Below are 26,865 nucleotides of genomic sequence, written 5' to 3' on the forward strand. Positions count from 1 at the left end.
GTGGAAGAAAGCAATCGCAAACCATTTCCGTACCCTCCTTTAGCGAGAAAATCACATGAGTTGTTGCTAGGAGTTGAAAATAGTCTGACAGCACCTCCCCTTACGGTAACCCAGACATAACGGTCTTAGACTGCCAGGTAAGGTGACCAGTTTTTAAATTAGTACTGGAAATGATTAACTTATGTTAATGATTAACTTGTTTTTAAGTTAATATAAATGCAGGCTTTGTCATAGCAGACAGTTTGGAAACTTCTGTTTCATGTTTATATTTTGAACATGAAGGGCATTAAAACATTTTTTATTTTTTCATTATGGATGCCCTTCACTGTGGTCCCAGAAGTGAATAGTAAGAGAATTGCTTATTTATACTTTCAGTGAATGTATGTATCCAGTCCTTACAATTTTCAAAACATTTAACAGAAAAAATTATATTGTTTAGAAATGTATTTCTTATGTTATGTTATGTTATGTTATATTAATTTTCCCACCTTTGCAGTGATAACTTGTATAGCTGTGTCTGTATATGTAAACAGAAATTATTTAATAGTTTCTGCATAACTTCATAATGAAACTATGAAACATATATGCTTCAATCTAATACATTTCTACTGAAAGCCTTAGCATGATCTAGGGTAGAGTACATATCACTCATACATACATATAAGAAAATGTTGCATAATGAGCACTAGCAACATATCACGTGCTCTTTGTGATTTTGATTTTGTATTTATAGATTTTACTCCAAGAGATGTGTAGCTCACAGTATACAAATGCTTTCAATAATTCAGAGCTTAAAAAAAAAAAAATTATCAAAGAACAACCTGTTTGTTGGGTACCACAGTTTTGGTAGTACATTTATTGCTCCCATAATTCCCTGGGGCGTGCAGTGGCGCAGTGGGTTGGACTGGGTCCTGCTCTCCGGTGGGTCTGGGGTTTGAGTCCCGCTTGGGGTGCCTTGCAAGAAACTGCCATCCTGTCTGGGGTGTGTCCCCTCCCCCTCCAGCCTTATGCCCTGAGTTGCTGGGTTAGGCTCTGGTTCCCTGTGACCCTGTATGGGACAAGTGGTTCAGGAAGTGTGTGTGTGTGTGTAGTTGCCTGTGGAAGTAACATTTAAATAACAAATACAGAGATAATATTAGCCTATACTGCAATACTTCCTGAAGAGGCTATCAGATATGCGGGGTTGTATCAGTGTTGGAAACAGTTTAATTTCCTTTTTTTTTTTTTTTCTTTAATTTGAATGATTTCCATTCCCCTTTCTTATTCCCCCGCTTCTGAAATCACTTCTGGTCCTGTACACATGAAATTTTACTGAAATGATAACTGGGAAAACTGCTGTCCTGGATATATTTATTGCAAGGGTAGGGGGGTACAATCAGGACGGGACACCACTGCGTCACAGGGTGTCACTTTTCCACTCATACACTAGAGGCAATTTAGTGTCGCCAGTCCACTGAAATGCATGTCTTTAGACTGTGAAAGGAAACCAGGGCACCCAGACAAAACCAAGGCAGAGACATGGAGAACACGGAAAATTCACACAGACTGAACAGGGATCAAATCCATGTTCTCTCACACCACCAAGGCGCTGTGAAGTGGCCGCGCCACCGTTTCGGCTTTGTTATATTAAATGATTTTTGAAAGAGTACATTGATTAAAAGAGTATTTCAAAATACTCATTACAAACACAATAGACTGAAAAGGTGTGAGGTTCTGACAAATGCCAAGTAGCCACGAATTTAAGTATTAGCCCTTTATGCGGTGGCCTGGGGGGCGTGGTGGCGCAGTGGGTTGGACTGGGTCCTGCTCTCCAGTTGGTCTGGGGTTCGAGTCCTGCTTGGGGTGCCTTGTGGCGGACTGGTGTCCTGTCCTGGGTGTGTCCCCTCCCCCTCTGGCCTTACACTCTGTGTTGCCAGATAGGCTCCAGTTCCCCACGACCCCATATGGGACAAGCGGTTCCGAAAGTGTGTGTGTGTGGTGTCATTTATGCACAAGAGTTAGACAATCTCAGTGAGCTCCACTACATCACACACTGAAATGTAGATATTAGTAAGATATTAAGTGCCCTTGCATGTCAATTCTGTCTTTCACCACATCATTGAAGGAATGGTCTTACTGGTAGTAGAAACAGCTCAATCAATTACTGCTCTACAATCTTACTTTCTGAATGTAACTTAATTATGATCTTTACAGAACAGACATGCAGTGTGCTTTACAGAAGCGATGTGGATGAAAAATCCTTCACACAGTCTAGTTACAAAACTGGAGAAAAAGTTTATTTCACTTGCAAGGGAGGATACAGAAAAAAAGAGAATACAGACTACATCACATGCACAGAAGGTGTCTGGGAGCCAAGAGATATGTGTGAAGGTAAGAGGTTTTTAGGCAAAAAAACCTGTAGATTTCGGTTTGATCTGTCATAAAACACTATTCTCAGAAGTGGCGCAAGGAGGTAGATGTTGATCATATTTTGATTACATAAATTTTAATATATATGTATATATGTTATTTCGGGGGGGGGACGGTGGTGCGGTGGTGCAGTGGCGCAGGGGGTTGGACGGGCTCCTGCTCTCTAGTGGGTCTGGGGTTCGAGTCCTGCTTGGGGTGCCTTGGGACGGACTGGCGTCCCGTCCTAGGTGTGTCCCCTCCCCTTCTGGCCTTACGCCCTGAGTTGCCAGGTTAGGCTCCGGTTCCCCGCGACCCCATGTGGGACCAGCAGTTCAGAAAATGTGTGTGTTATTTCACATTTTTTGTTTGTAAAGTCAGCAGTAGTGTTGAACACAGGATGTGAAGTTAAAATTGTAACAACATGAGGGTTGTGGTTGTCTGGAACCTATCCTTGGAAGCACAGGGCCCAGGTTTTTTAATGGCTACAGCAACTCATCGTAGGACACCCACACAGAATGTAAATGCACCTCACACACACGTCAGCTGGAACCACTTGTCCCGAGTGGGGTCGCGGTGAGCCGGAGCCTAACCCGGTAACACAGGGATAGGGCTGGAGGGGGACACAACCAGGACGGGACACCACTCCGTCACAGACACCCCTAGCAGGACTCAAACCCCATGCCCGCCAGGGAGCAGGCACAGGCCAAACTCGCTGTGCCGCCACCACACCCCCTGTAAAGCTACCTCTTCAGTAATTTATTAACTTGTTTTCAGTCTGTACTGCCTGTTTGAAAGGATCTGAAAATTGATTGTATTTCAACGCAATTTTTTATCTGAAACATGTTATGACATATTTTAATTTTCCCATCTTTGCAGTGATGACTTGCAGTGTGACAGATCAAGATCCATTTGTCATTGGGAGATCAAGACACTATGACGGACTTTACAGAGTTGAACCATATCAGTACAGGTATAACTGTAAGGAAGGATATGAAAAACCAGACAGATATGCTTATGCACAATGTACAATAAATGGATGGAAGCCAGATCCACTGTGTCAGAGTAAGTTTTTTGATAAGATTTATAAAATCCTTTTGCAGCTATATCAAATTTATGTAACAATAATTTTTGTGCAAAGCAAAAAATCAATTGTGAATATTTTGTATCTCATATGTGTGTGTGTGTTTGTGTGTTTATGTAAACAAATGTTTAGTAGTTTCTGCATAACTTTATAATGAAACTAAACATATATGTTTCATATTGAAACATTTTTACTGAAAGTCACAGCTTGATCTTGTCAGACATGCTGGGATATGCAAGGCTGTATCAGTGTTTGAAAGAGTTTAATTTCTTGATTTTTTTTTTTTTGTTTGGATGATTTCTGTTCTCCTTTACTATTCCCCCAGTTCTGAAATCAGTTCTGGTCCTGCTTTGTTATATTAAACAATTTTTGAAGGAGTACATTGATTAAAAGATTATTTCAGAATGCTCATTACAAACACAATAGACTGAAAAGATGTGAGGTTCTGACAAATGCCAAGTAGCCACATATTTAAGTATTAGCCCTTTATGTAGTGTCCTTTACGCACAAGAGTTAGACAATCTCAGTGAGCTCCACTACATCACACACTGAAATGTAGATATTAGTAAGACATTAACTTCCTTTGCACTTCAACTCTGTCTTTCACTACATCATTGAAAGAATGTTTTATTGATGGTAGAAACAGCTCAATCATCGACATCATCGCTGTCATGAAAAAAAGTCTTGCGGGATTTTTCCTGGCCTAAAAATTGTTTTACATTTACGTTAACATTTACATTTATTCATTTAGCAGATGCTCTTCTCCAAAGCGATGTACATCACATAGAAAATACAATGTATGCATTACATTAACAGAAAGAGAGACTTAGTGTCAAGAATGAGGATGGGAGACCAATGAGTAGGTGAGGACCCAATCACAGGTTTGTTTATGTTGGGAGGATTGGAGAAGGGAATAGGGAAGAATCGTAGTTGGGGACAGCCAAAGGTCGTTCCAGGCACAGGCATTGTATTTCAGGCAAGACAGGAATCACGGTTGATCAGACGAAGCAGGCGATCAGGAACCGAGAAGACAAGGACCAGGGGACAAAGGGCAAAGGACAGGGAGGGCTGTAAGAACAAGGCAGCAAAGGGGCCTCACTGGTTGCTGCAGGAGAAGCAGTGGGGACAATGAGATTCCGCAACCTTGGATGTCTGCTCGGCTTCCTTTATGCCTGGTCGCTCTGATGTGCAGCAGGTGCGGTCGTTTGACTTGATAATGTGGGCATGACACTTAGATGCAGACATGTCATTCTTAAGTGCAGTTTGTTACTTTCCACCATATGAACCAATGAACATCACACGAGTAGCTGCATGAAACTTTATCTGAATATTGACAATTCCTAATCTCTTTCCCAATTTTTTTTTTGAAAAATATATAAACATTAATGTTACATTACAGGAGTAGCAGTATGAAGGTTTATCCATTGTTTAACATGTATGATCTCAAAGTTATAGTACATGAACATTTACACCTTACACAAACTTAAGAGATCATGAGTGAAGTGGGTCCAGAAGAGATGAGTTTTAAGACTCTTTTTAAATGTGAACAGATATTTAGCAGTTCTGTGTGAGAAGAGGAGGTCAATCCACCAGATAGGAGCCAATATCAAGAACGTGTTTGCTTTTGGACCTTTTGTGCGTGGGACCACCAAGCAGGCAAAGGTAGAGGAGCATAGCAGTCTGGTTGGGGTGTAGCAAATTATCAGGTCTTTGTGAATATCTGGGAGTCTAGAGGAAGCCAATGCAGAGAGACAAGGAGGGGAGATACATGCGAACGCTTCAGCAAGTCAAACACCACTCCTGCAGCAGCGTTCTGCAGCGTTTTCTTGTCCTACTTTTAAATGAAAAGAGCAGAACAGTTGTTTCAGGAGGTACCAGACTCAGTTCCAAAACCGATGCCAAAGATAAGAAAAAATGACTTACAATACTACTTATCCAAAGAATGTCCTTTTAATACTCTTTTCCTGTATTTTTCAGCAAAAGAAAAAGTGTGTAATAAACCTCAGATAAACAAAGGATATATCTACCCAGGTAAAACCACTTACAATAATGAAGAAACTATATATTATGTTTGCGTTACTGGTTATAAACCTACAACAGAAGGATGGTGGGGACACATAACATGCACAGATCGAGCATGGTCGCGCAATCCCAAGTGTATTGGTAAGGAAATAAATCTATAAACTCATGTTTTTCATTTTGTTAAATAGATTAATACACAGGACAAAGTATAAATTTTAAGCATTTTAACATACTGAAACAACTCAAATGTTAATAATAATAAATAATATACTTTCCCAGTATGTATTTTAGCTCCAAAACTTTGAGTGCAATTTATATGTTGGGACACTCACTGAGTTTACAACTGATAAACAATGTAAAACACTGATAAACAAAGCTACATGTTGTCACTTTTTTATTCTGGTTCATATATAATTTCAGACGAAATGAACTGTGGCATTCTACCACCGATTGTTAATGGAAGGTCATGGGGAGTCCAACGTGATGAGTATTCAAATGGAGAAACTGTACACGTTCAGTGTAACACTGGGTACAAGCAGGTACGCCACAGTGCAAAATGCGTGAACGGAAACTGGATATTACCAGAATGTACAGGTGAGTACCTTTGATTAAGGCTCCTAGGTGTCAGGGAGGCATGGTGGGTCAGGGGGTTGGACGGGGTCCTGCTCTTCGCTGGGTCTGGGGTTCGAATTCTGCTTGGGGTGCCTTGCGACGGATTGGCATCCCGTCCTGGGTGTGTCCTCTCCCCCTCCAGCCTTATGCCCAGTGTGGTCTGGTCAGGTTCCCTGTGACCCCGCATGGGACAAGCTGTTTTAGATAATGTGTGTGTGTAAAAGCATGCTTCATATTTATTCATCCTGTAAATGCATTTTGTTTGCTTGTCTCATACAGAAATTGGCTGACTACATCCCATAATACCAGACAATATATGTATTCATAGAAGAATCATTTACAAGAATAACGACATCCTAATTTGACATCTTATTTAGAAAATGCAAAAGAATATATACTAAGTACAGTTTTCATTGGCTAAACCACACACACACACACACACACACTTTCTGAACCGCTTGTCCCCTACGGGGTCGTGGGGAACAGGAGCCTACCTGGCAACACAAGGCGCAAGGCCAGAGGGGGAGGGGATACACCCAGGACGGGATGCCAGTCCGCCGCAAGGCACCCCAAGCGAGACTCGAACCACAGACCCACCGGAGAGCAGGACCCCATCCAACCCCCTGACCCACCATGCCTCCCTGACAGCTAAACCACAACTACATATATTTCATATAAATAGTATTTTTATTTCCTAAAAAGTTTCTATGTACCTGAAAAATGTTCTCTTTTTTAGGCATCTTAAATCATTAGTCTTTATTTATTTTAATGATGGGATTTATCATACAATTTTTTTAGGCCTGAAATAAAAATCCATTCATGAATGTGTTTGTCCTGAAAAAAATGGCATTTCAAGGGTATTTATATAGAATTTATTTAAAAGAAAACACACACACACACACACACACACACACACACACACACACACACACACACTTTCAGAACCGCTTGTCCCATACAGGGTCACGGGGAACCAGAGCCTACCCGGCAACACAGGGCGTAAGGCCAGAGGGGGAGGGGACACACCCAGGACAGGACACCAGTCCGCCACAAGGCACCCCAAGTGGGACTCGAACTCCAGACCCACCGGAGAGCAGGACCCAGTCCAAACCACTGCGCCACCACGCCCCTTAAAAGAAAACAATGAATAATAATTAGTGAATTAATGTGAACCTGAATTATAAGAAAAATTTGAATCAAATAAAATTGATATGTTTCATAATTTGTGCTTAATCTTTCAAACAGAAACTGGACTACCTTGTAAAGCCCCTCCTAGGATAGAAAATGCAATAATTACTTTGCCCTATGAGAAGACATATCTTCATGCATCCAAAGTGACATATAAATGTCTTCCTTTGTTCACCATTGAGGGGAAAGAAGAAGTTGAGTGCAGAAATGGAAACTGGGCTGTTTTGCCAAGATGCATACGTAAGTACTAATATATCATTGCAAAGTGATTGTTTCAAAAATAAATCATGAATGGCTGTATAAAGATAAGTCTGGGTTTTTGAGTCTTCATTAGAGTCTAATGTTCTTTTATATTGATTTAGTTTTCATTGATTGATTGTTGGTTTTTTTTTTTGGCAATTTCAATGATGGACTTTAGGTGTAGGATGTGAATCCTGTCCACATTTTCAGACTCCAGCCACTGAAGTGCGCTATCCACAGCTGTTGGAGCCTCAGTCACTTTAGGTGGTGGTGGAGGAGCTGGAGCATCATCTTCATCACTGCTTTCATGAACTTCAGTTGAGACATGCAGACCTAATGCATTTTCTGCAATGGTCTCATGCCCTAGACATTTATACATCGCACATTCGTCATCTATAGTTTGTAAATTAGTCACATCTGTAAAGCATTGCTCAGTGGGTCAAAGCAACATCATTTTGTAGCAAGATTGCGAAGCTAAATCAAAAGATTGGGGGGAAAAAAAGGTTTTTGCGACATTGTTGACTTGACAGTCTTTGCAAATTAGTTTTTCAACATGTGAGCAATTTAAAGCTGTACTTCTCTGGAGCAAGAGATCAAAGTTACTCCAACAGATCATGGGAATAAAAAGCTTTAAAACATAAGTGACAAAAGCCACATAGATCTACTAGTGACCATTCAAAAGGTTTTTCATAAAATGTCAACATTTTTTAATTTTCATTGTAAGTCTGTGTTGTATGAATTGCTCTATTATATTAACTTTACCTTTCACCCTTTGAAAATGTGTTTTTGGGAACCATCCAGATGTGAAACACATGGAAAAGAATTGACTGAAAAAAACTTGGTGTCCAGGCTCTGACCGTGTTATATGTGATCCGGCATTATATCAGTCCTTAAAAAATTAAATAACAAAATTTGTTTTAAAGTAATGTACACTGATAATTCTTTCTTTTTCGGCAAAGAAATATATTTTACTGCTATGATTAGCAACCAAAGTTCCACATTAAATTTGTGGATGACTGAAGTGTTCAATTTTCTTCCATTTCAAAAGGTAACAAATCATCTGCAGGGCAATTCAAAGGAATTCTGGAATGTCTGGAAATTCTTTAAGAAGGGAAAAAAATGCTGCATAATGACACTGATGAAATATTGCAGTCTTTTGGCCCTTTGCCCTTGTTTTAATATATACAGTATTTTAAAAAAAATATATTTTTCTTTCCCAAAACATCCAGCAAATCTTTCATCGTGCAAACAGCTTCCAGCAATAGAAAATGGGGACACAATTTCTAATAAACGGAAAGGTGACCTGTATGAAGAAGCTACCTTTCAGTGTTCCAGGTATTATAAATTGGAAAGCAAACGAACTGTCAGATGCCAGAATGGAAACTGGGAGGAACTCCCAAAATGTTTAAGTAAGTAAATGACTTTTGTTTGTATTTTATTTCCGGACATTGTCATGCAGCATGTGTAATCATTTTGTCTGTTTTTTCTTCATTAGAACCTTGTGTGATAGAAAACATACCTGAAAAGCATCATGTTCAGAATCCAGGTTCCACAGTATATGTTGAAGAAGGGAAAAAACATACATTTAAATGTAAAAGTGAATATTATAAAGACACCTGGTACTGGAGTACGAATGTTGATGGGATTTGCAAAAATGGACATATGGAATTTCCAACATGTTATGTACAGATACTAAAAGCTATTATAGAAAACTGACTTTTAAAAAAATCACAAATGCAGATTGTTTATTGCATTTGAAAGTAAATTCTTGTTCCTCAACCTCAGTGAAGGAGCATGTGTTTAACATATTAATAAAGTGGAATGTCTGCAGTAATAATTGTTATTAACTACTTTAGGAAAGCTGGTTCTGAGCTTAAAATATAAAACAACAAACACAGGTATTTGCCAAGATAAAGGAAACATATGATCAAATGAAATTTTCATTCAAATTATATTCACATCATTCAAGGGCACCGGTTATTTTGGACTTTATTGTATTCTATGAAGTCAAGACTTGTTCAAGTGTGAATAATTCACATTGCATTTCTTACAAACATTTTGATTTTACCACAAAAATCTATTCCTTCTCCTTACAGGTGTACAGATGTAAAGCTAGACATCTATACACAGGTAATCACAGGGTTTGGATTTATTGCCAGTCAGACAAGTAAAACCCAGACATGTTCTTTTCTTATATGTCTAGACAAATCATAGTTTATTTTACTGACTGAAAATGTTTCAGAAATATAAATAATGTGCTTTCAAATGTAGGATTGTGGTGAATGACACTGTTATCAAGTTTGAAACAATTAATTTGGCAAAGTTGATGAAGTTTAAGAATTGGCTTAAGCTCCTGAGGAAAAGCACAAATATTGACAATGACAGATGTGCAATATATATATGAATAACATTTAATGCTCTTTGTAATCTTTTTGTCAGGTTTGTTAGTATATGAAAAAGAAGACTGATGGAATAGATAAAAGAATTTTGTTGATCGGAGACAAAATGTTTTCTTGAATTGCAATTTTGTTTGCTTTGAGTTATGCAATATTTTGGAGAGGAATGTCTGTAAGTGAATTAATGTAAATATAAATGTCAGAAACATGGCATTTCTGCTGGGGGATTGAAAACATAGAGCTTTATAGATGTGAACATTCAAGCATTTGTTTAAAGGGCTTTCCAAAACTAGATATGCTTCAACTCTTGAATTCTTAATTGATGTATCTTTAATTTAAAGAACTGATCCTAATACCTTAACAAATGTTTTTCCAAAAAATATCATAGACTGTTAATGTAGAACTCTTAATAAATATATACTACTATCGACCAAAGAGTATTTATTGCATTCATGAAACAACAATGACTACATTGCCATCTCCCACATGAACACAGGGAGAACATGTGAACCGCACACAGGCTGAGCTACATTCAAAATTCTACCTAAACAATCCAGGCACGGCACTGCGAGTCAGCAGCACTGCTTGCTGCGCCCCCCCAGATACTGATTTTACAGACCATTTTTGGTGGTCAAATGTGTCTTTGTATCTTTAAACACAAAATTTTAATGAGGTGCATTTTCTCGAATACTACCCAATATGTGGATCCTCAGCCATGGTATCAGTTCTCTGACGCCAACATAAGACCTTTGATCCGACTTATCCATTTGCAAAATACAGCAGTTCTGAAAGCAACTAATAGTTTGGATTTTATACTTATTTGTTGCTTAATGATTAACCTTAATTAAGCTTTCAAGATACACACCCACAGGTGGGCAAATACAGCAATCTACAAGAATCTTCTGTTTATTTAAGGTATTAAAGATGCGGCAACTGTCAGCACACTTCAACTAATACATGTTTTACTTCTAGACATGGTACCAGAAAATGAGACACAGCTAACATTTTTTTTTTTGGTTTACGTGATATATTAGTGGAATAAAAGCATTATATTTTGTTATTAATTTTATCATTTTTGTGTGTCACAACGGGGGTGCGGTGGTGCAGTGGGTTGGACCGGGTCCTGCTCTCCAGTGGGTCTGGGGTTCGAGTCCCGCTTGGGGTGCCTTGCAATGGACTGGCGTCCCGTCCTGGGTGTGTCCCCTCCCCCTCCGGCCTTACACCCTGAGTTGCCGGGTAGGCTCCGGTTCCCCGCGACCCCGTATGGGTCGAAGTGGTTCAGAAAATGTGTGTGTGTCACAAAACATTTTCAGAACTCATCACTCATTTTCTATTTTCCCAAATAAAAGTCATAATTGGTATCTGACACTAAAATAGTTTGTTTCATCACATCCACCCAAAGGAATGTATACTATTGTTCTAATGCAGCTTTGACAGCATGTGCTCGCACCTTGTCGACATATTCATTACCTTGATTCACATGTCATTTGCTTCAAAAGCTTTTTGCTATATTCTAAAATTTTTCAACAGCATCCAGAGCAAACTTCACTTGCCCCATCCATCAGCTATGCAGTGGCAAACTACTGCAGCTTGACACACTACTTTAAAAGAAGCTTTAAGAACTAATATGGTATTTGTTTGCGGATGATCCTATGCCTAATTGTGTAACACATACAAAATAGTTAGAGAACTGGGCAAGTGGGAAAAAAGAAAATCCTAGGAAACCCCTTGCAAAGGTTTCTGTGAGAAATACCTTACAGATCCTGCTGCCATATTAAGTTGCATGTGTAGTACAACAGTGAGAGTATCCATCAATCCATTTTCATTAACTGCTTGTCCCTAGCAGGGTTGCGGTAGTCTGGAGTCTACCGAGGAACTACCGGGCACAAGGCTGGGGGGGCACCCAGAATGGGGCACCAGTCGATGCCAGGGCATCCACATAGTCACCCCTCTCCAAGATTACACCAGATACAAGACCTATATCACTCAAGACTAGGATCCTTCATACCTTAGCAGGTCCATCCACCTGTTGGAAACTTTATCTCTCTAAATGACTGAAGACTTCCATCACAATGAATTCATAACCTGATCTTGCAGACACTTCCTGTATATTGTCCACAGGACCCAGCCCAAATCTCACAATAGACTCTACACAGCTCCTTTCCCAGGCTGCTGCGATATCAGTGGTGATAGTTTGGATTATTACACTTACCCTCTGTCTGGTACTGCAGCCTTTATGTCAAAGCACCCCCATGTATCTCTCCTCCTCGCCTCACTGAATTATTTCCTCTAGCTACCCATATCATGTTCAACACATTGCTCAGTGCCTAAAAGATGGTCAAAGAATTTGCAGCCTCTTATCTAAAGGGGCTGATCAGTCTGTCTTCGTCCTTTTGCCATCTGGCACAAGGTACAGGAGCACTCATGCCACCACCAGCAGACTCCACAACAGTTTCTTCCCTGAGGCAGTCAGATTACCCAACACCCTGCTGCCAAAAGCCAGCATGACTCCATACACTACAGACTGCCTACAATTCACAGTCCATGTCCGTGTCCACGTCCTGTCCTTTGTATTTATTTATTGTCTTTTACTCCTGTTCTGTGTTGCACCATGGTCTCCAGAGAAACAAAATTCCGTTCCACTGTATACAAGCTATATAGAGGAATGACAATAAAAACAACTTGAACTTGAACTTGATAACTCAACAAGACTGCTGTACTTCTCCACCTCTGGCCTCTTGGTGATCAGTTCTACAGGCAATTATTCATGTGATGTGGTCTATCAAAAGATGTGATGTTGGATAAATTGATTTTGCTTCAACAATGTTGTATCTGCATCTAAAACTCAATCTAAAATGTAATTTTGTTTACCCTAAGTAGTATCTTTGGAGAAAAGTGTTTCCATAATAAAGAAATGTAAACGCATGCTATTTTATTGCTGTCATCTACAGATTTCTTTGCCATATATGTAATTAATCTGTGATCCCCAAACAACACATCCAATACATGTTTGGCAAAATTAAAAAAGATTTTAAAGCATACTCTTTGTCCTAAGATCAGCTATAATCTCCCATACAACTTGGTACAGAACACATTTTATAGCATTTATTCTAACACATTATATACATATAGCCAAATTCCACTCTGCCCATGGTATGTTTTCACACACACACACACATATTGTCTTACATTTTGCTAACTGAAATTCCAGTTAAATTATATTTACTATACTTATCACATCTTCTCAGGTCGCCACCATTCTAGCATAAACAAATACACTTCAGAGCTCCAGGAAAGATTATGGTGTACCAGCATTCAATTAACCTGATACCACAGCCTATAAAAGAACTCAATCTTGATGATGTTTCCGATTCCATTCAAAACTCCACGCACCGCACTCAATTCCACTTTTGTATTGACTCTTGTACATTCTTCTATGCCTCCTATTTCCCTATCATTATCACTTTGCTGTCACTATTGTAAACTTCTAGTCCTTATATTGGTTAATGAATATGTTGCCTTCTACTGCTGAGGCCCTCGACAACAACAACAACAACAGCAGCAGAAGCAGCAGCAGAAGAACATTGTAATGTATTCTGTGTACAAGGAGTAAGGGCATACAAGTCAAGTTTACTTCGCATGAGGTTCACAAAGCTTTGAAGTTGAAACTGCTGAAAATACCTACCCTAGATCCCACTCTTCTTAGTCTATTGAAAACTGCACGCATGCTCTCATTTCATTTAATATTCTGCCTTCTATTGCTGAGTCTGACAACAACAACAGCAACAGAAGAACATTGCAATGTATCCTGTGTACAAGGAATAAGGGCAGACAAGACTAGTCAACTTTGCATGAGTGTCATATTTTTGAGGAGACAACAGTCCCAAGTGCAGGTGCATTGTTTGTTTGGCAACTATATCCGATAAGGGGTGGGCTAAACAGAGAAGTCAAACAACTAGGGGTCACTGATGTGTTATCATCAGAACAGGTGGGGTAATCCAAAAGTCATATGAAGCAAAAGGGTCTAGACACCAGGGAACAGTAGAGAAAAAGGCACATGACCACAGGAAAGACCATATGGCAGCACAGGCACAGATGTGCCGTTGGCTCAATGAGGTTCCACACTCAGGAGTGTCTGGGCTACCTTTTTATCCCTTGGCTCTAAATCAGCTGCAGGTGCGGTCAATTGGGCAGGTGATCGGGGCGGGGGTATGACAATGAGGTTCACAAAGCTTTGAAGTGGAAGCAGCTTGAAAAACTTACCCTAGATCCCACTTTTCTTAGTCATCATAGACTAATTTCAAATCTCCTATTAATAATTCAGCCAGAAATATGAATGAAATTGTCCAACTATGGGAAAACCATAACTGCACATTGGGTAAAACTAGTGCTTCACAACTCCTGCTCCTTCAGGCAGAGGTTTAGGGTGTGCAGAGTCAGGATATTCTCTCTGTGTTCCCAACTGAAAGACATATGTGGAAGAAAGCAATCGCAAACCATTTCCGTACCCTCCTTTAGCGAGAAAACCACATGAGTTGTTGCTAGGAGTTGAAAATAGTCTGACAGCACCTCCCCTTACGGTAACCCAGACATAACGGTCTTAGACTGCCAGGTAAGGTGACCAGTTTTTAAATTAGTACTGGAAATGATTAACTTATGTTAATGATTAACTTGTTTTTAAGTTAATATAAATGCAGGCTTTGTCATAGCAGACATTTTGGAAACTTCTGTTTCATGTTTATGTTATGAACATGAAGGGCATTAAAATATTTTTCATTTTTTCATTATGGATGCCCTTCACTGTGGTCTCAGCAGAAAATAGTAAGAGAATTACTTCTTTCTGCTTTCAATGAATGCATATATTCAGTCCTGATGATTTTCAAAATGTTAAATAGAAAAAATTGAAACTGTTAAGAAATGCATTTCTTGTAATCTCGCAAACAGTACCTTTTTATTAATAATACATTTGAAGTTCTTCGTATTCTCTGTGTTTTATAAAACAATCACCAATATTTTCTTCTTCAACTGATTTCCCTGTCATTGTTCTCATGTTACTAATCATTATATTTTGTTTTCACGTTTTTAGATTAGCATATTGCTCTTTCTCTTACAGATTGCAGTAGTCATGGAATTCCTCTACAGGGAAACTTTGAGTTGGCTTCTGATATAAAAAACTCCTTTAGCCCAGGCGAAAGTGTGATTTTTTCTTGTCAAATTAAATTTACTTGTGATGATGGTTTTTGGAAGAGAAGTGCATCAAGGTGTCAGTGTAAGATAAGTATTTTCTTCAGATGTTGTCTTAGAAAACAGTAGAATGAAGATAAATGTGTGAATTTACATTGTGGACATCATTCTTGTAACAGAGTATTTTTATTTTGTATAAAGTACACTGTTTAAAATTATCATGATTCCCCAGTAATGGTGTGTGTGTCTGTGTGTGTGTACATAAAGTAAAATGATTTATTTTTCAAATAGGATACAAGTTTAATGTTGTACATTTTAAAATATTTGCATTATATAAATTAGCAACTTTTATCTTCAACATATTCAGCATTTAAAAAAAAATCTTGTGTTTTTGCTTGTTTGTGTATTTCAGTGGTGAAATGTGAACCAATCCAACCAACTAAAGGATTGGTCATGAAAGGAAATTTTGCCAGTCCTCAGTACAATGATGTGATTGAGTTTGAATGTCAGTCTGATGACAATCAACTAAATGGACCAGGTCAGATACAATGTACTGAAAAAGGTGAATGGAGTGGGCCAATCCCAGAATGTGAAGGTAATTTATGTTTAATTATAACTTTCATAAACTGAAATCATGTAGCTTTTCTCTGTGCCTTGTAATTAAATCAATACCTTTTAAAGTTAAAAATTAAATTTTAAATTTAATGAAATGTGTTTAATAAACATATGAGTTCACTGGCTTCATGACATGTAATCATTTAGTAATACAGTGCCTTTGAGAAATGTCCTTCTGATATTTTATTATTTAATTCTGCAAGAATTCTTAGACTGCAAATCCAACAACATGTACAAAATCCAAGAGACCCAAGTTTTACATGAGTGAACTGTTGGTTGCAGTCATGGAACTCTAGTAGTCTGTGAGTTAAAACAAAGGAATTTTAAAATGCTACACATTTGCTGTATATAACTGGGAGAAAATGTGTGTTTTCAGGGTTTTCACAAGTTGCTGACTGCAAATACTTTACAATTCAATGTAAACTTTATATGCATTATCACCTGTCCTGGATATAATTTGTGATAGTGAATATGGGATATTTAATGTGCAATAAAATATTTCATTTTTCGTTGTTTGTCAGAACCTGCACAAGGCATTAATAATCTGTACTATACCTAACTGTATACTCTTTTGTAAATCAACCATAGTAATTTCACTAATGTCTGGCTGCATCATAATTATCATTGTTATGGATGATCAAAAACTAAAAAGCTGTTTCCAATTATTTATTCACATTTTATTTCTCTTCTTAAGAAATAAGATGCCAGTACCCTCTCATACAACACGGTAATCCTAGAATTTCAGACACCATCTACAAGAAAAATTACATCCTAAGATTCTCTTGCGAACAAAACTACATACCTGTTGGAAGTGGGACTGTTAGGTGCACAAAGACAGGTTGGAGTCAACAACCACGATGTGAAGGTAACTGTTGTTTTCACTGAAACTGCAATTAGATGTTTCGCTACTTATTCAGTTTATTAATTACTCAGTTTCGATTATTTGTGCAACATATGTAAAAATGTGAAATATACAATAGTGTGTAACTGATGTATTACCTTAGCGTGTTTTCACTCTTTAGGACTGAAAACACTATTACTGCTCTACAACTTTACCTTCTGAATGTAACTTAATTATGATCTTTACAGAACAGACATGCAGTGTGCTTTACAGAAGCGATGTGGATGAGAAATCCTTCACACGGTCTAGTTACAAAACTGGAGAACAAGTTTATTTCACTTGCAAGGGAGGATACAGAAAAAAAGAGAATACAGACTACATCACATGCACAGAAGGTGTCTGGGAGCCAAGAGATATGTGTGAAGGTAAGAGGTTTTTAGGCAAAACAACCTGTACATTTCTGTGTTTGATCTGTCATAAAACACTATTCTCAGAAATGGCGCAAGGAGGTAGATGTTGATCATATTTTGATTACATATATGTATATATGTTATTTGACAGAGGGGGTGCGGTGGCACAGTGGGTTGGACCGCAGTCCTGCTCTCCGGTGGGTCTGGGGTTCAAGTCCCGCTTGGGGTGGCGGACTGGCGTCCCGTCCTGGGTGTGTCCCCTTCCCTCTCTGGCCTTACGCCCTGTGTTGCCGGGTAGGCTCCGGTTCCCCGTGGCCCCGTCAGGGACAAGCGGTTCTGAAAATGTGTGTGTGTGTGTGTGTGTGTGTGTTATTTGACATCTTTTTTTGTCAAGTCAGCAGTAGTGTTGAATACAGGATGTGAAGTTAAAATTATAATCCATTTATTATAAATGACACCAAACAACTTGGTAGCTAATGATGTTCTTGACAAATATGCACGCACTTACACTCATTCACTTACTCATTGTCTATCACTGACTGCTTGTCCATCCCAGAAGCACAGGGCTCAAGTCTTTTCATGGGTATATCAGCCCATTGTGGAATAGCCACACAGAATGTAAACACACCTGTTTAGTAATTTGTTAATTTAGTTTTAGTCTTTAGTGAGTCTATTTCAAAGCATATAAAAATTGTATTTCAAAAAAGTTTTTTATGTTATGTTATGTTATGTTATGTTAATTTTCCCATCTTTGCAGTGATGACTTGCAGTGTGACAGATCAAGATCCATTTGTCGTTGGGAGATCAAGACACTATGATGGACTTTACAGAGTTGAACAATATCAGTACGGGTATACCTGTAAGGAAAGATATGAAAAACCAGACAGAAATGCTTATGCACAATGTACAATAAATGGATGGAAGCCAGATCCACTGTGTCAGAGTAAGAGTAAGTTTTTTTGATAATATTTATAAAATCCTTTTGCAGCTATATCAAATTTATCTAACAATAATTTTTGTGCAAAGCAGAAATTAATTGTGAAGATTTTGTATCTCGTGTGTGTGTTTGTTTACGTAAACAAATGTTATTTAGTAGTTTCTGCGTAACTTTATAATGAAACTAAACATATATGCTTCAGTCTAATACATTTTTACTGAAAGTCACAGCTTGATCTTCTCAGACATGTTGCGATATGCAAGGCTGTATCAGTGTTTGAAACAGTTTAATTTCCCGATTTTTTTCTTATGTATTTGTGTGATTTCCATTCTCCTTTCCTATTACCCCACTTCTGAAGTTAGTTCTGGTCCTGTACATGAAAAATTTTAATGAAATCATAACTGTAAAAGCTGTTTTTCTTTACAACATCTATAAAAAACAGGGATAGCAACAATATTGATGATGTGAGTACAGTGTTCAGAGTCTTTGGACTCCTTTAAATATTTCACTCTCTTTGTCTGGATGTGTTATAAATGCCATCCATTCATTCACTCAACAATTGCTGTCCTGGACACATTCGGTGCAAGGGTCGGGGGGTACACTCAAACAAAATAGACTGAAAAGATGTGAGGTTCTGACAAAATAGCCACGAATTTAAGTATTAGTCCTTTATGTAGTGTCCTTTACACACAAGAGTTAGACAATCTCAATGAACTCCATTACATCACACACAGAAATGTAGATATTAGTAAGACATTAACTTCCTTTGCACTTCAACTCTGTCTTTCACCACATCATTGAAGGAATTGTTTTATTTATGGTAGAAACCTCTCAATCACCGACATCATTATTGTCATGAAAAAAGTCTTGTGAGGTTTTTCCTGGCCTAAAAATTGTTTTACGTTTACAGTAACATTTACATTCATTCATTTAGCAGATGCTTTTCTCCAAAGCGATGTACATCACATAGAAAATACAATGTGTGCATTACATTAACAGAAAGAGAGACTTAGTGTCAGGAACGAGGACAGGAGACCGATGAGTAGCTGAGGACCCAATCACAGGTTTGTTTATGTTGGGAGGATTAGACTAGGGAATAGGCAAGAATCGCAGTCGGGGACAGGCAAAGGTCGTTTGAGGCGCAGGTGTTGTACTTCATGGGGGACAGTAATCGAAACTGATCAGAAGACAGGGACCAGGGGACGAATGGCAAAGGACAGGGAGGGACTGTAAGGACAAGGCAGTAAAGAGGCCTCGCTGGTTGCCACAGGAGAAGCGATGGGTACAATGACATTCAGCAACCTTTGCCATCAGCTAGGCTTTCTTTATCCCTGGTTGCTCTGATGCGCAGCAGGTGTGGACATTTGACTTCATGATGTGCACGTGACGCTTAGATGCAGACGCGTGATTCTTAAGTGCAGTTGGTTTGTTACTTTACACCAATGAACATCACAGGAGTAGTTGCATAAAACTTTATCTGAATATTGACGATTCTTAATTTCTTTTTGAACGAACACACACACACACACACACACACACACGGAACCAGAGCCTACCCGGTAACACAGGGCGTAAGGCCGGAGGGGGTGGGGACACACCCAGGACGGGACGCCAGTCCGTCGCAAGGCACCCCAAGCGGGGCTCGACCCCCAGACCCACCGGAGAGCAGGACTGCTGTCCAACCCACTGCGCCACCACACCCCCTTTTTTAAAACACATAAACATTAATGTCACATTACAGGAGAAGCTGCATGAAGGTTTTTTCGTTGTTTAACACTATGATCTCAAAGTTATAGTACATGAACATTTACACCTTAAATGAACTTAAGAGGTCATGGGAGAAATGAGAAGATGTGAGTTTTAAGACCCTTTTAAATGTGGATAGAGATTCAGCGGTTCTTAATGAGAAGGGGAGGTCATTCCACCACATTGGCGCTAGAATTTGTAATGCACAAATGTAAGGCAAATGTAAAAAGTTCTTGCAACTGACTGTATGTTTTATTTAGGAAAAAACTACTGTGATAAACCTGAAAAATAGACATATGATAACGAAGAAGGAATTGAATTCGTATGTTTAAAACCAGTTGGGGGGGGGGGGGGGGGGGTGCAGTGGTGCAGTGGCGCAGTGGGTTGGACCAGGGTCCTCTTCTCCAGTGGGTCTGGGGTTCAAATCCTGCTTGGGGTGCCTTGCAACAGTCTGGTGTCCTGTCCTGGGTGTGTCTCCTCTCTCTCTGGCCTTATGCCCTGTGTTACCGGGTAGGCTCTGGTTCCCTGCGACCCTGTATAGGACAAGTGGTTCTGAAAATGTGTGTGTCTGTGTAAAACCATATGACAGTATACCAGGAAGTTTTGTAACCTGTAGGAATGGGGACTGGAGTAGAAAAATAGAATGGAAAGGTATTTTTTTTATAGCCAGAAAATAAATCACCTCCATTTCCCTAACCCAAACATAAGTGTGTGTGGACTGCAGTCTGATAACCATACAAAATATCATCATACTGTAAAAAAAACACTTGGCTGCCTGAAGTATGTCTGCATGAATGAACTTATGCAGCAGTATTTATGCAGCTTCATAATTTTCACTTGGTAGCTCAGAGTAATTTTTACGACTAGTACTAATACATGTGCAAATCTGGCAGTAGTTTGGTTCATTGCTATTTTCTTCCATTTCAAAAGGTAACAAATCATCTGCAGGGCAATTCAAAGGAATTCTGGAATGTCTGGACATTCTATATTAAGGGGGAAAAGTGCTACATAATGACACCTCTACAATATTGCAGCCTTTTGACCTTTTGCCCTTGTTTTAATATATGTAGTATTTAATATGTTTTTTCCTCTCCCAAAACATCCAGCAAAGCGTTTATCCTGCAAAGAGCTTCCAGAAGTAGAAAATGGGGACAGAATTTCTGAAAAACAGGAAGGTGACCTGTTTAAAGAAGTTACCTTTCAGTGTCGCAGGTCTTATACATTGGAAGGCAAAGAAACTGTCAGATGCAGGAATGGAAACTGGGAGGAACTCCCAAAATGTTTAAGTAAGTAAATGACTTTTGTTTGTATTTTATTTCCAGACATTGTCATCCAGCATGTGTAATCATTTTGTCTGTTTTTTCTTCATTAGAACCTTGTGCGATAGAAAACATACCTGAAAAGCATCATCTTGAGAAATTACCTTCCACAGTATATGTTGAAGAAGGGAAAACATATAGATTTACATGTAAAAGTCGATATTATAAAGACACCTGGTACTGGAGTACGAATGTTGAAGGGATTTGCAAAAATGGACATATGGAATTTCCAACATGTAAGTAAAATTATGTACCATAAATAAAAGCTATTACAGTAAATTAACGTTTTAAAAAGCACAAATGCTATTGCTTAGTAAAGGGCTTTTGCCAACACTTTGATAATTTTCTGTGTTTCCCTAAGTTGACTGAAGAGCAGTTATAGTCCGTAACAGTGTCATTGACAATTCTTGTCAGATTGTTTATTGCATTTGAAAGTAAAATCTTGTTCCTCAACCCCAGTCAAGAAGCAAATGTTTAACATATTAATAAAGTGGAATGTCTGCAGTAATAATTGTTATAAAGCAGTTTAGGAAAGCTGGTTTCAAACATATGAGCTTAAAATATAAAACAACAAACACAGGTATTTGCCAAAATAAAGGAAACATGATCAAATGAAGGGGAGCAGCGGGCTTGGTTGGGTCCTGCTCTCTGGTGGGTCGGAGGCTCGAGACCCTCTTGGGGTGCCTTGCGACGGACTGGCATCCCGTCCTGGGTGTGTCCCCTCGCCCTCCAGCCTTGCGCCCTGTGTTGGCGGGTTAGGCTCCGGTTCTCCGTAACCCCTCTTGGGACAAGCGGTTGTAGATTTTGTGTGTGTGTGTGTGTGTGTGGTTCTAAATTTATGAGCTTAATATATAAAATAACAAACATGGGTTTGTCCTAAAATAAAGGAAACATATAATCAAATGAAATTTTCATTCAAATAATATTCACATCCTTCAAGGGCACCACTAATTTTGGACTTTATTAAACACTATGAAGTCAAGGCTTGTTGAAGTGTGAATAATTCAAATTGCATTTCTTACAAACATTTTGATTTTCCCACAAAAATCTATTCCTTCTCCTTACAGGTGTACGGGGGTAAAGATAGACATCTACACATAGGTAAGTTTCTGTAATCCTTATATAACTTTAAGAATTCAGTTTTGTCTACTGTCTACAAACTAGTCAATTTATCAGGAAATATTTACCAGGATTTTCTTCCAGATCAGTCAGGCATATAAAACCCAGACATGTTCTTTTCTCATATTACTAGCCAGATCATAGTTTATTTTACTGATTAGAGATGTATCAGAAGTATAAATAATGTTCTTTAAAATGCAGGATTCTGGTGAATGACACTGTTCTCCAGTTTGAAACACTTAGTTTGGCAATGTTGATGAAGTTTAAGAATTGGCTTAAGCTACTGAGGAAAACTACAGATATTGACAACAATAGGTGTGCAATATAAACGAATAGCATTTAATGCTCTTTGTAATCTTTTTGTCAGGTTTCTTAGTATATGGAAAAGAAGACTGATGGGATACCTAAAAGAATATTGTTGATCGGAGACAATTAAAATGTATTTACATCTCATAACTGTGTGTTTCTTATTAGATTATTTAGAATTTTCTTTCAATTTCTGAATACATTTGCAAATTTCAGTGTGTGCGCAGTTGTACTTTAAAGTTAATACTTTGAACATAAATGAATTCCTTGATGACTCAAAATATCAAAAATTAAATTAGAAAGTTAGTCAGATCATTTATAAAATTATTTTAAATTTTTTTTCTCAGTAGACACAACACAAGTGCTGTGAACAGTTCCCTCCATTAAAAATGTCTTTTTACACATTATAAAGAAAGTCTTAAATTAAGACTGATCCGTGACTTCAGATTCAAGAACTGAATATGAGGACAAACACCTTAGACATTCTTTATGTGAATGCCAGTGCTTGCGAAATTTCATAGTTCACACATTTAAATGGTTACAGCAGTTCCTTTGAAGGCTGTCTTTGGATTATGAGAGAAACTCATACACACGATGGATTCTTTCAATGGCTACCCTCAAATGACTTACCGGACACATGTAGGTCCAATCTTGTGGCTTTCTTAATTTCTTTACAGTCAAAACAGATTGATAATGTTTAAAAAAAACAATGTTAATTTACTAGAAAATATCTTAACAAAATTATTGTTAAACTGATTCCAATGTATGAACATTCATGTCACTGCATTATAAGGGATTTTACCTCAGTTTGTTTTAATGAATAATGTAGACTGTGTTTTGACAATCATGTATAATTGTATCTCTCTTTTTGTTGGTGAATTGCAATTTTGTTTACTTTGAGTTGTCCAATACTTTGGAGGAGTGTCTGTAAATGAATAAATCAAAATATAAATGTCAGAAACATGACATTTCTGTAGTGAGATTAAAACCATGGAGCTTTTCAGATGTGAACATTCAAGCATTTGTTTAGAGGGCTTTCCAAGATTAAATATGCTTTAACTCTTGAATTCTTAATTAATGTATCTTTAATTTAAAGAATTGATCCTAATACTTTAACAAATGTTCTTCCAAAAAAGATCATAGACAGTTAATGTAGAACTCTTAATAAATATACATTACTGTCAACCAAAGGGTGTTTATTTCACTCATGAAACAACAATGACAATATTGTCATCTCCCACATGAACACAGGGAGAACATGTAAATATTCAAGCATTTGTTTAAAGGGCTTTCTGAGACCTTTGCACAACTGACACAAGCTGTTGGGAGCAGCTGGTAGCATAGTGGTTAGAGCTGCTGCTTTTGTGTCACGTCCACAACCTTGCCCCGGATACCTGCACCTGCCCAAAATCAGAGCAATGGGGCCGATGAGAAGATGCACCAGCACTCCTTGGTTGTGGAATCTCATTGAGACCACCGTCCCTCCTGCACTCTTGATTCGACCCACAAAATCTACCTGTCCTTCTAGAACCCTCACCTTCCTAGATCCATCGCACGTCTCCTCATCCCTGTACCTGTCTTCAATGGCTTTTGACCTTCGCATTGCCTCGTCGACCACGACACCAGATCCTCCTCCAGAGCCCCGTTTGTACATCAACTCACCCCTGCTTGTCTCTGACCATGAACCTTGCTTGATCCCTTGAGTTTTTAAAATAAAAGATTCTGCGATTGGGTCCACACACCCCGGTATCCTGCCCATTCTGTGTGACACTTTGGATCCAAAAAGCTGCAGGTTTGAACCTCACCTCCAGTTGTAGTACCCTTGGGCAAGGAACTTACCTGAAAATTGCTCTAGTAAAATTATACAGTTTTATAAATGGGTAAATAATTCTAAGTCCCTTAACATTGTACTCTTAACATTGTTGCTTTGGATAAATGAATAAATGTTGCACTATAGCAGAATTCTGTAACTTTTGAATTGCGCACTGTCCATAGTATGTTATTTGACTGCCCCCAGTTACAAGTATTACATGACAGCATCATACTGATGATCACAGTTCACATTACATATATCAAATTGCCCCAGACAGCCTGCTTTCAGTATAGAGGAATCTTTCAATATAGAGAAAAGAGATAAAATGCTACTACGTTTAAAAAAAAATAGCTTCAAGTTTTCCAATTCATGTCCCAATTAAGCCACTGCTGCTATGACCTTCAGTAAGGTATTTCCACTAAAATCTTTAGCTGTTAAACATGAAAATTCAAAGTTGGAAATAAAAAAGTGAAGCTACACCTTTACAGTCTGTTTAATCAAAATTCTCCTGAACTACAGCAACCTTTTGGAAAATGTACTTTTTTTGTTCCCCTAAAGGTGTTCCCAGTATCACTTTTGATATTGTGATTGTGGAACAAGGATTGCAGAAGTAAAAAAAAAAAAAAAAAAGTTTTTTAGCATAAGATCCACAGGCAAATGCTAAAAAAAAATAAATAAATAAATCTAGGCAGAAAAAACAGAAAAAAAAAGGAAACATTTAATTGTAACCATAATGAAGTGCAGCTCAATCGCTGTTGGTGAGGTTTATTAGTTGTCTTCATTTACATCTGGTTATTTATGCTTAAGAGGGTTCCACATGTAAAAACTCAACCATGAAGAGTACATATTTCATACAAAAGGTTTCTAAGTGTTGGTTGTTTTTTTTTTTTTTTTTTTTTATGATGATGATTATATGATTATAATGATTTCATAATGATGATTATAAAGTTTGAGCTTGGTCTCTCTCTCATGAGGTTAGATTGATGTGTTAGATTTGTCTACTGGCACGGAATATAATGATACAGTAGTAGTATTTATTTAGCCAAAGCAACTTACAGTGTTAGATACACTGCATTAAACTCCCTACCAGTATCATTCATCTATGGAGCAGAGCAATGTAACGCATTCACTCACAAAGAAACTATAAGCAATTCAGTTACCAGTTCACCTGAAATAGACATGTTGGACAACTGGAGCACCCACAGGAAACCCACATGAACACAGGGAGAACACGTGAACTCTTCACAGTCTGAGCTACATTCAGATTTATGCCCAAAGAGCCACGACACTGTGAATCAGCAGCACTGCCCACTGCATGACCCATACATACATTTTATAGACCATATTTTGGTGAAGACTCGATAAAGGTTAAATGTGTCTTCGTACATATGATCACAAAATCTTATTGAGGTGTACTTTCTCTTCACCATCTAATATGTGGATTCTCAGCCATGGTATCAGTTCACTGGGACCTGAATAAGACCTTTGATCCAACTTATCCATTTGCAAAATACAACAGTTCAGAAAGCAAATAATTTTTTGGATTTCAAACTTTTTTGTTGCTTAATGATTAGCCCTAAATAAGCTCTCAAGATACACACCCACAGGTAGGCAAATAGAGCAATTTACCGGAATATTCTGTTTATTTAATGTATTAAAAATATGGCAACTGCCAGCACATTTCAGATAATACATATTTTACTTCTAGACATGGTACAACAAAATGGGACACAGCTAACAGGTGTCACTCACACACTATGGGTGAACCTGAAAAGCTTGTCTTTGGAAGGAAACCAGATCACCCAGAGGAAACCCACAGAGACATGGGGAGAACATGCAAAATCCACACAGACTGAGTGGGGATCAAACCCACGTTCTCTCACACTACCCAGGCGCTGTGAGATAGCAGCGCTACTCGCTGTGCCACCATTATTGAGATCCTCTACAGCAAACCTTGCAACGGTTTTAGCTGGGATGGTAAACTGTCCCAAATTTCTCTGCTTTAGTTACATTACATTTATTCAGCAGACGCTTTTGTCCAAAGTGACGCACATCTCAGCAAAAGTACAATTTAAGCATTACATTAAGAGAAGGAGATATAGTTGCAGACATGAAATTCTCAGGCAAACCTAGTTTGTTACCTTCCACTTGCTGCACCGAGGTTTGAAGAAGGAAGAAAGAAACTGAATGTCGTTATAGTTGCCCTTCAGCTTTGCCGCTCTGAAATTGATTGTCTTAATTTAAACAAATGTATTTATTATGTGCTTTTTTTCTTACACTCATGTAATGTCACAATTCTGATTCTGTCTCCATGAACAGCTACATGAAACTTACTTCAAACACCACTGAACGTATTTTAAATCAATTTTAAATGTGCGAAAGGATCTTTCATGAATATACGGGTAGTCATTGTTTAGCTAGTACTTTTGTTCAAAGTTAGTTAAAATGGTAGCTTAAAACTAAGAAACTTTGGTTTTATCCTTAAAATTTTAGCTCATCAAAAATCCTAATTTAAACTTTACAATATTTCACAACCAAACAAACAGAGAAAAATGGGCAAAAAAAAATCATGATAGAATAAAGATAAGCAGCCTGTAAACTACGAGAGTCAGGGCAAAGAGAAAGGTCAGATGCAGAAAACTATTTGT

At 38.3% G+C, this 26,865-nt stretch overlaps 2 protein-coding genes across 4 annotated transcripts; both read left to right on the forward strand.

The window, feature by feature from the left end:
• The first annotated feature begins 255 nt into the window (after nt 1-255).
• LOC108935331 (complement factor H-related protein 1-like) lies at nt 256-10,357 on the forward strand. 3 transcript variants are annotated; one of them, XR_001966194.2, is made up of 8 exons: nt 256-346; nt 2,194-2,370; nt 3,265-3,450; nt 5,447-5,632; nt 5,912-6,085; nt 7,474-7,531; nt 8,761-8,940; nt 9,027-10,357. XR_001966194.2 is itself a non-coding variant. In XM_018753857.2 (8 exons), exons 1-8 carry the CDS (start codon nt 277-279, stop codon nt 9,245-9,247), a joined length of 1,377 nt encoding a protein of 458 aa, XP_018609373.2. In that variant the 5' UTR covers nt 256-276; the 3' UTR covers nt 9,248-10,357. The 3 variants fall into 3 exon arrangements, 2 of the variants coding, with proteins under 2 accessions (XP_018609373.2, XP_018609374.2); XM_018753857.2 differs by having other exon boundaries at nt 7,349-7,531; XM_018753858.2 differs by lacking the exon at nt 2,194-2,370 and having other exon boundaries at nt 7,349-7,531.
• A 4,292-nt stretch (nt 10,358-14,649) lies between these two features.
• Nucleotides 14,650-22,551, forward strand: LOC108935488 (complement factor H-related protein 4-like). The gene is made up of 10 exons (XM_018754135.2): nt 14,650-14,748; nt 15,041-15,196; nt 15,524-15,706; nt 16,421-16,591; nt 16,816-16,992; nt 17,735-17,926; nt 20,767-20,946; nt 21,033-21,215; nt 22,047-22,080; nt 22,466-22,551. Exons 1-9 carry the CDS (start codon nt 14,673-14,675, stop codon nt 22,058-22,060), a joined length of 1,332 nt encoding a protein of 443 aa, XP_018609651.1. The 5' UTR covers nt 14,650-14,672; the 3' UTR covers nt 22,061-22,080; nt 22,466-22,551.
• Nucleotides 22,552-26,865: the final 4,314 nt, after the last annotated feature.

This window comes from Scleropages formosus, chromosome 9, assembly GCF_900964775.1.
Source record: "Scleropages formosus chromosome 9, fSclFor1.1, whole genome shotgun sequence".
Taxonomy (NCBI): domain Eukaryota; kingdom Metazoa; phylum Chordata; class Actinopteri; order Osteoglossiformes; family Osteoglossidae; genus Scleropages; species Scleropages formosus.

Coding starts and splice junctions, on each gene's coding strand:
- LOC108935331 (XM_018753857.2), top strand. CDS start 277: ATGAAGGGCATTAAAACATTTTTTATTTTTTCATTATGGATGCCCTTC. Junction 3,451..5,446: donor GCCAGATCCACTGTGTCAGA/GTAAGTTTTTTG, acceptor TGTATTTTTCAG/CAAAAGAAAAAGTGTGTAAT. Junction 8,941..9,026: donor GGAACTCCCAAAATGTTTAA/GTAAGTAAATGA, acceptor TTTCTTCATTAG/AACCTTGTGTGATAGAAAAC.
- LOC108935488 (XM_018754135.2), top strand. CDS start 14,673: ATGAACATGAAGGGCATTAAAATATTTTTCATTTTTTCATTATGGATG. Junction 15,197..15,523: donor AAGTGCATCAAGGTGTCAGT/GTAAGATAAGTA, acceptor TGTGTATTTCAG/TGGTGAAATGTGAACCAATC. Junction 20,947..21,032: donor GGAACTCCCAAAATGTTTAA/GTAAGTAAATGA, acceptor TTTCTTCATTAG/AACCTTGTGCGATAGAAAAC.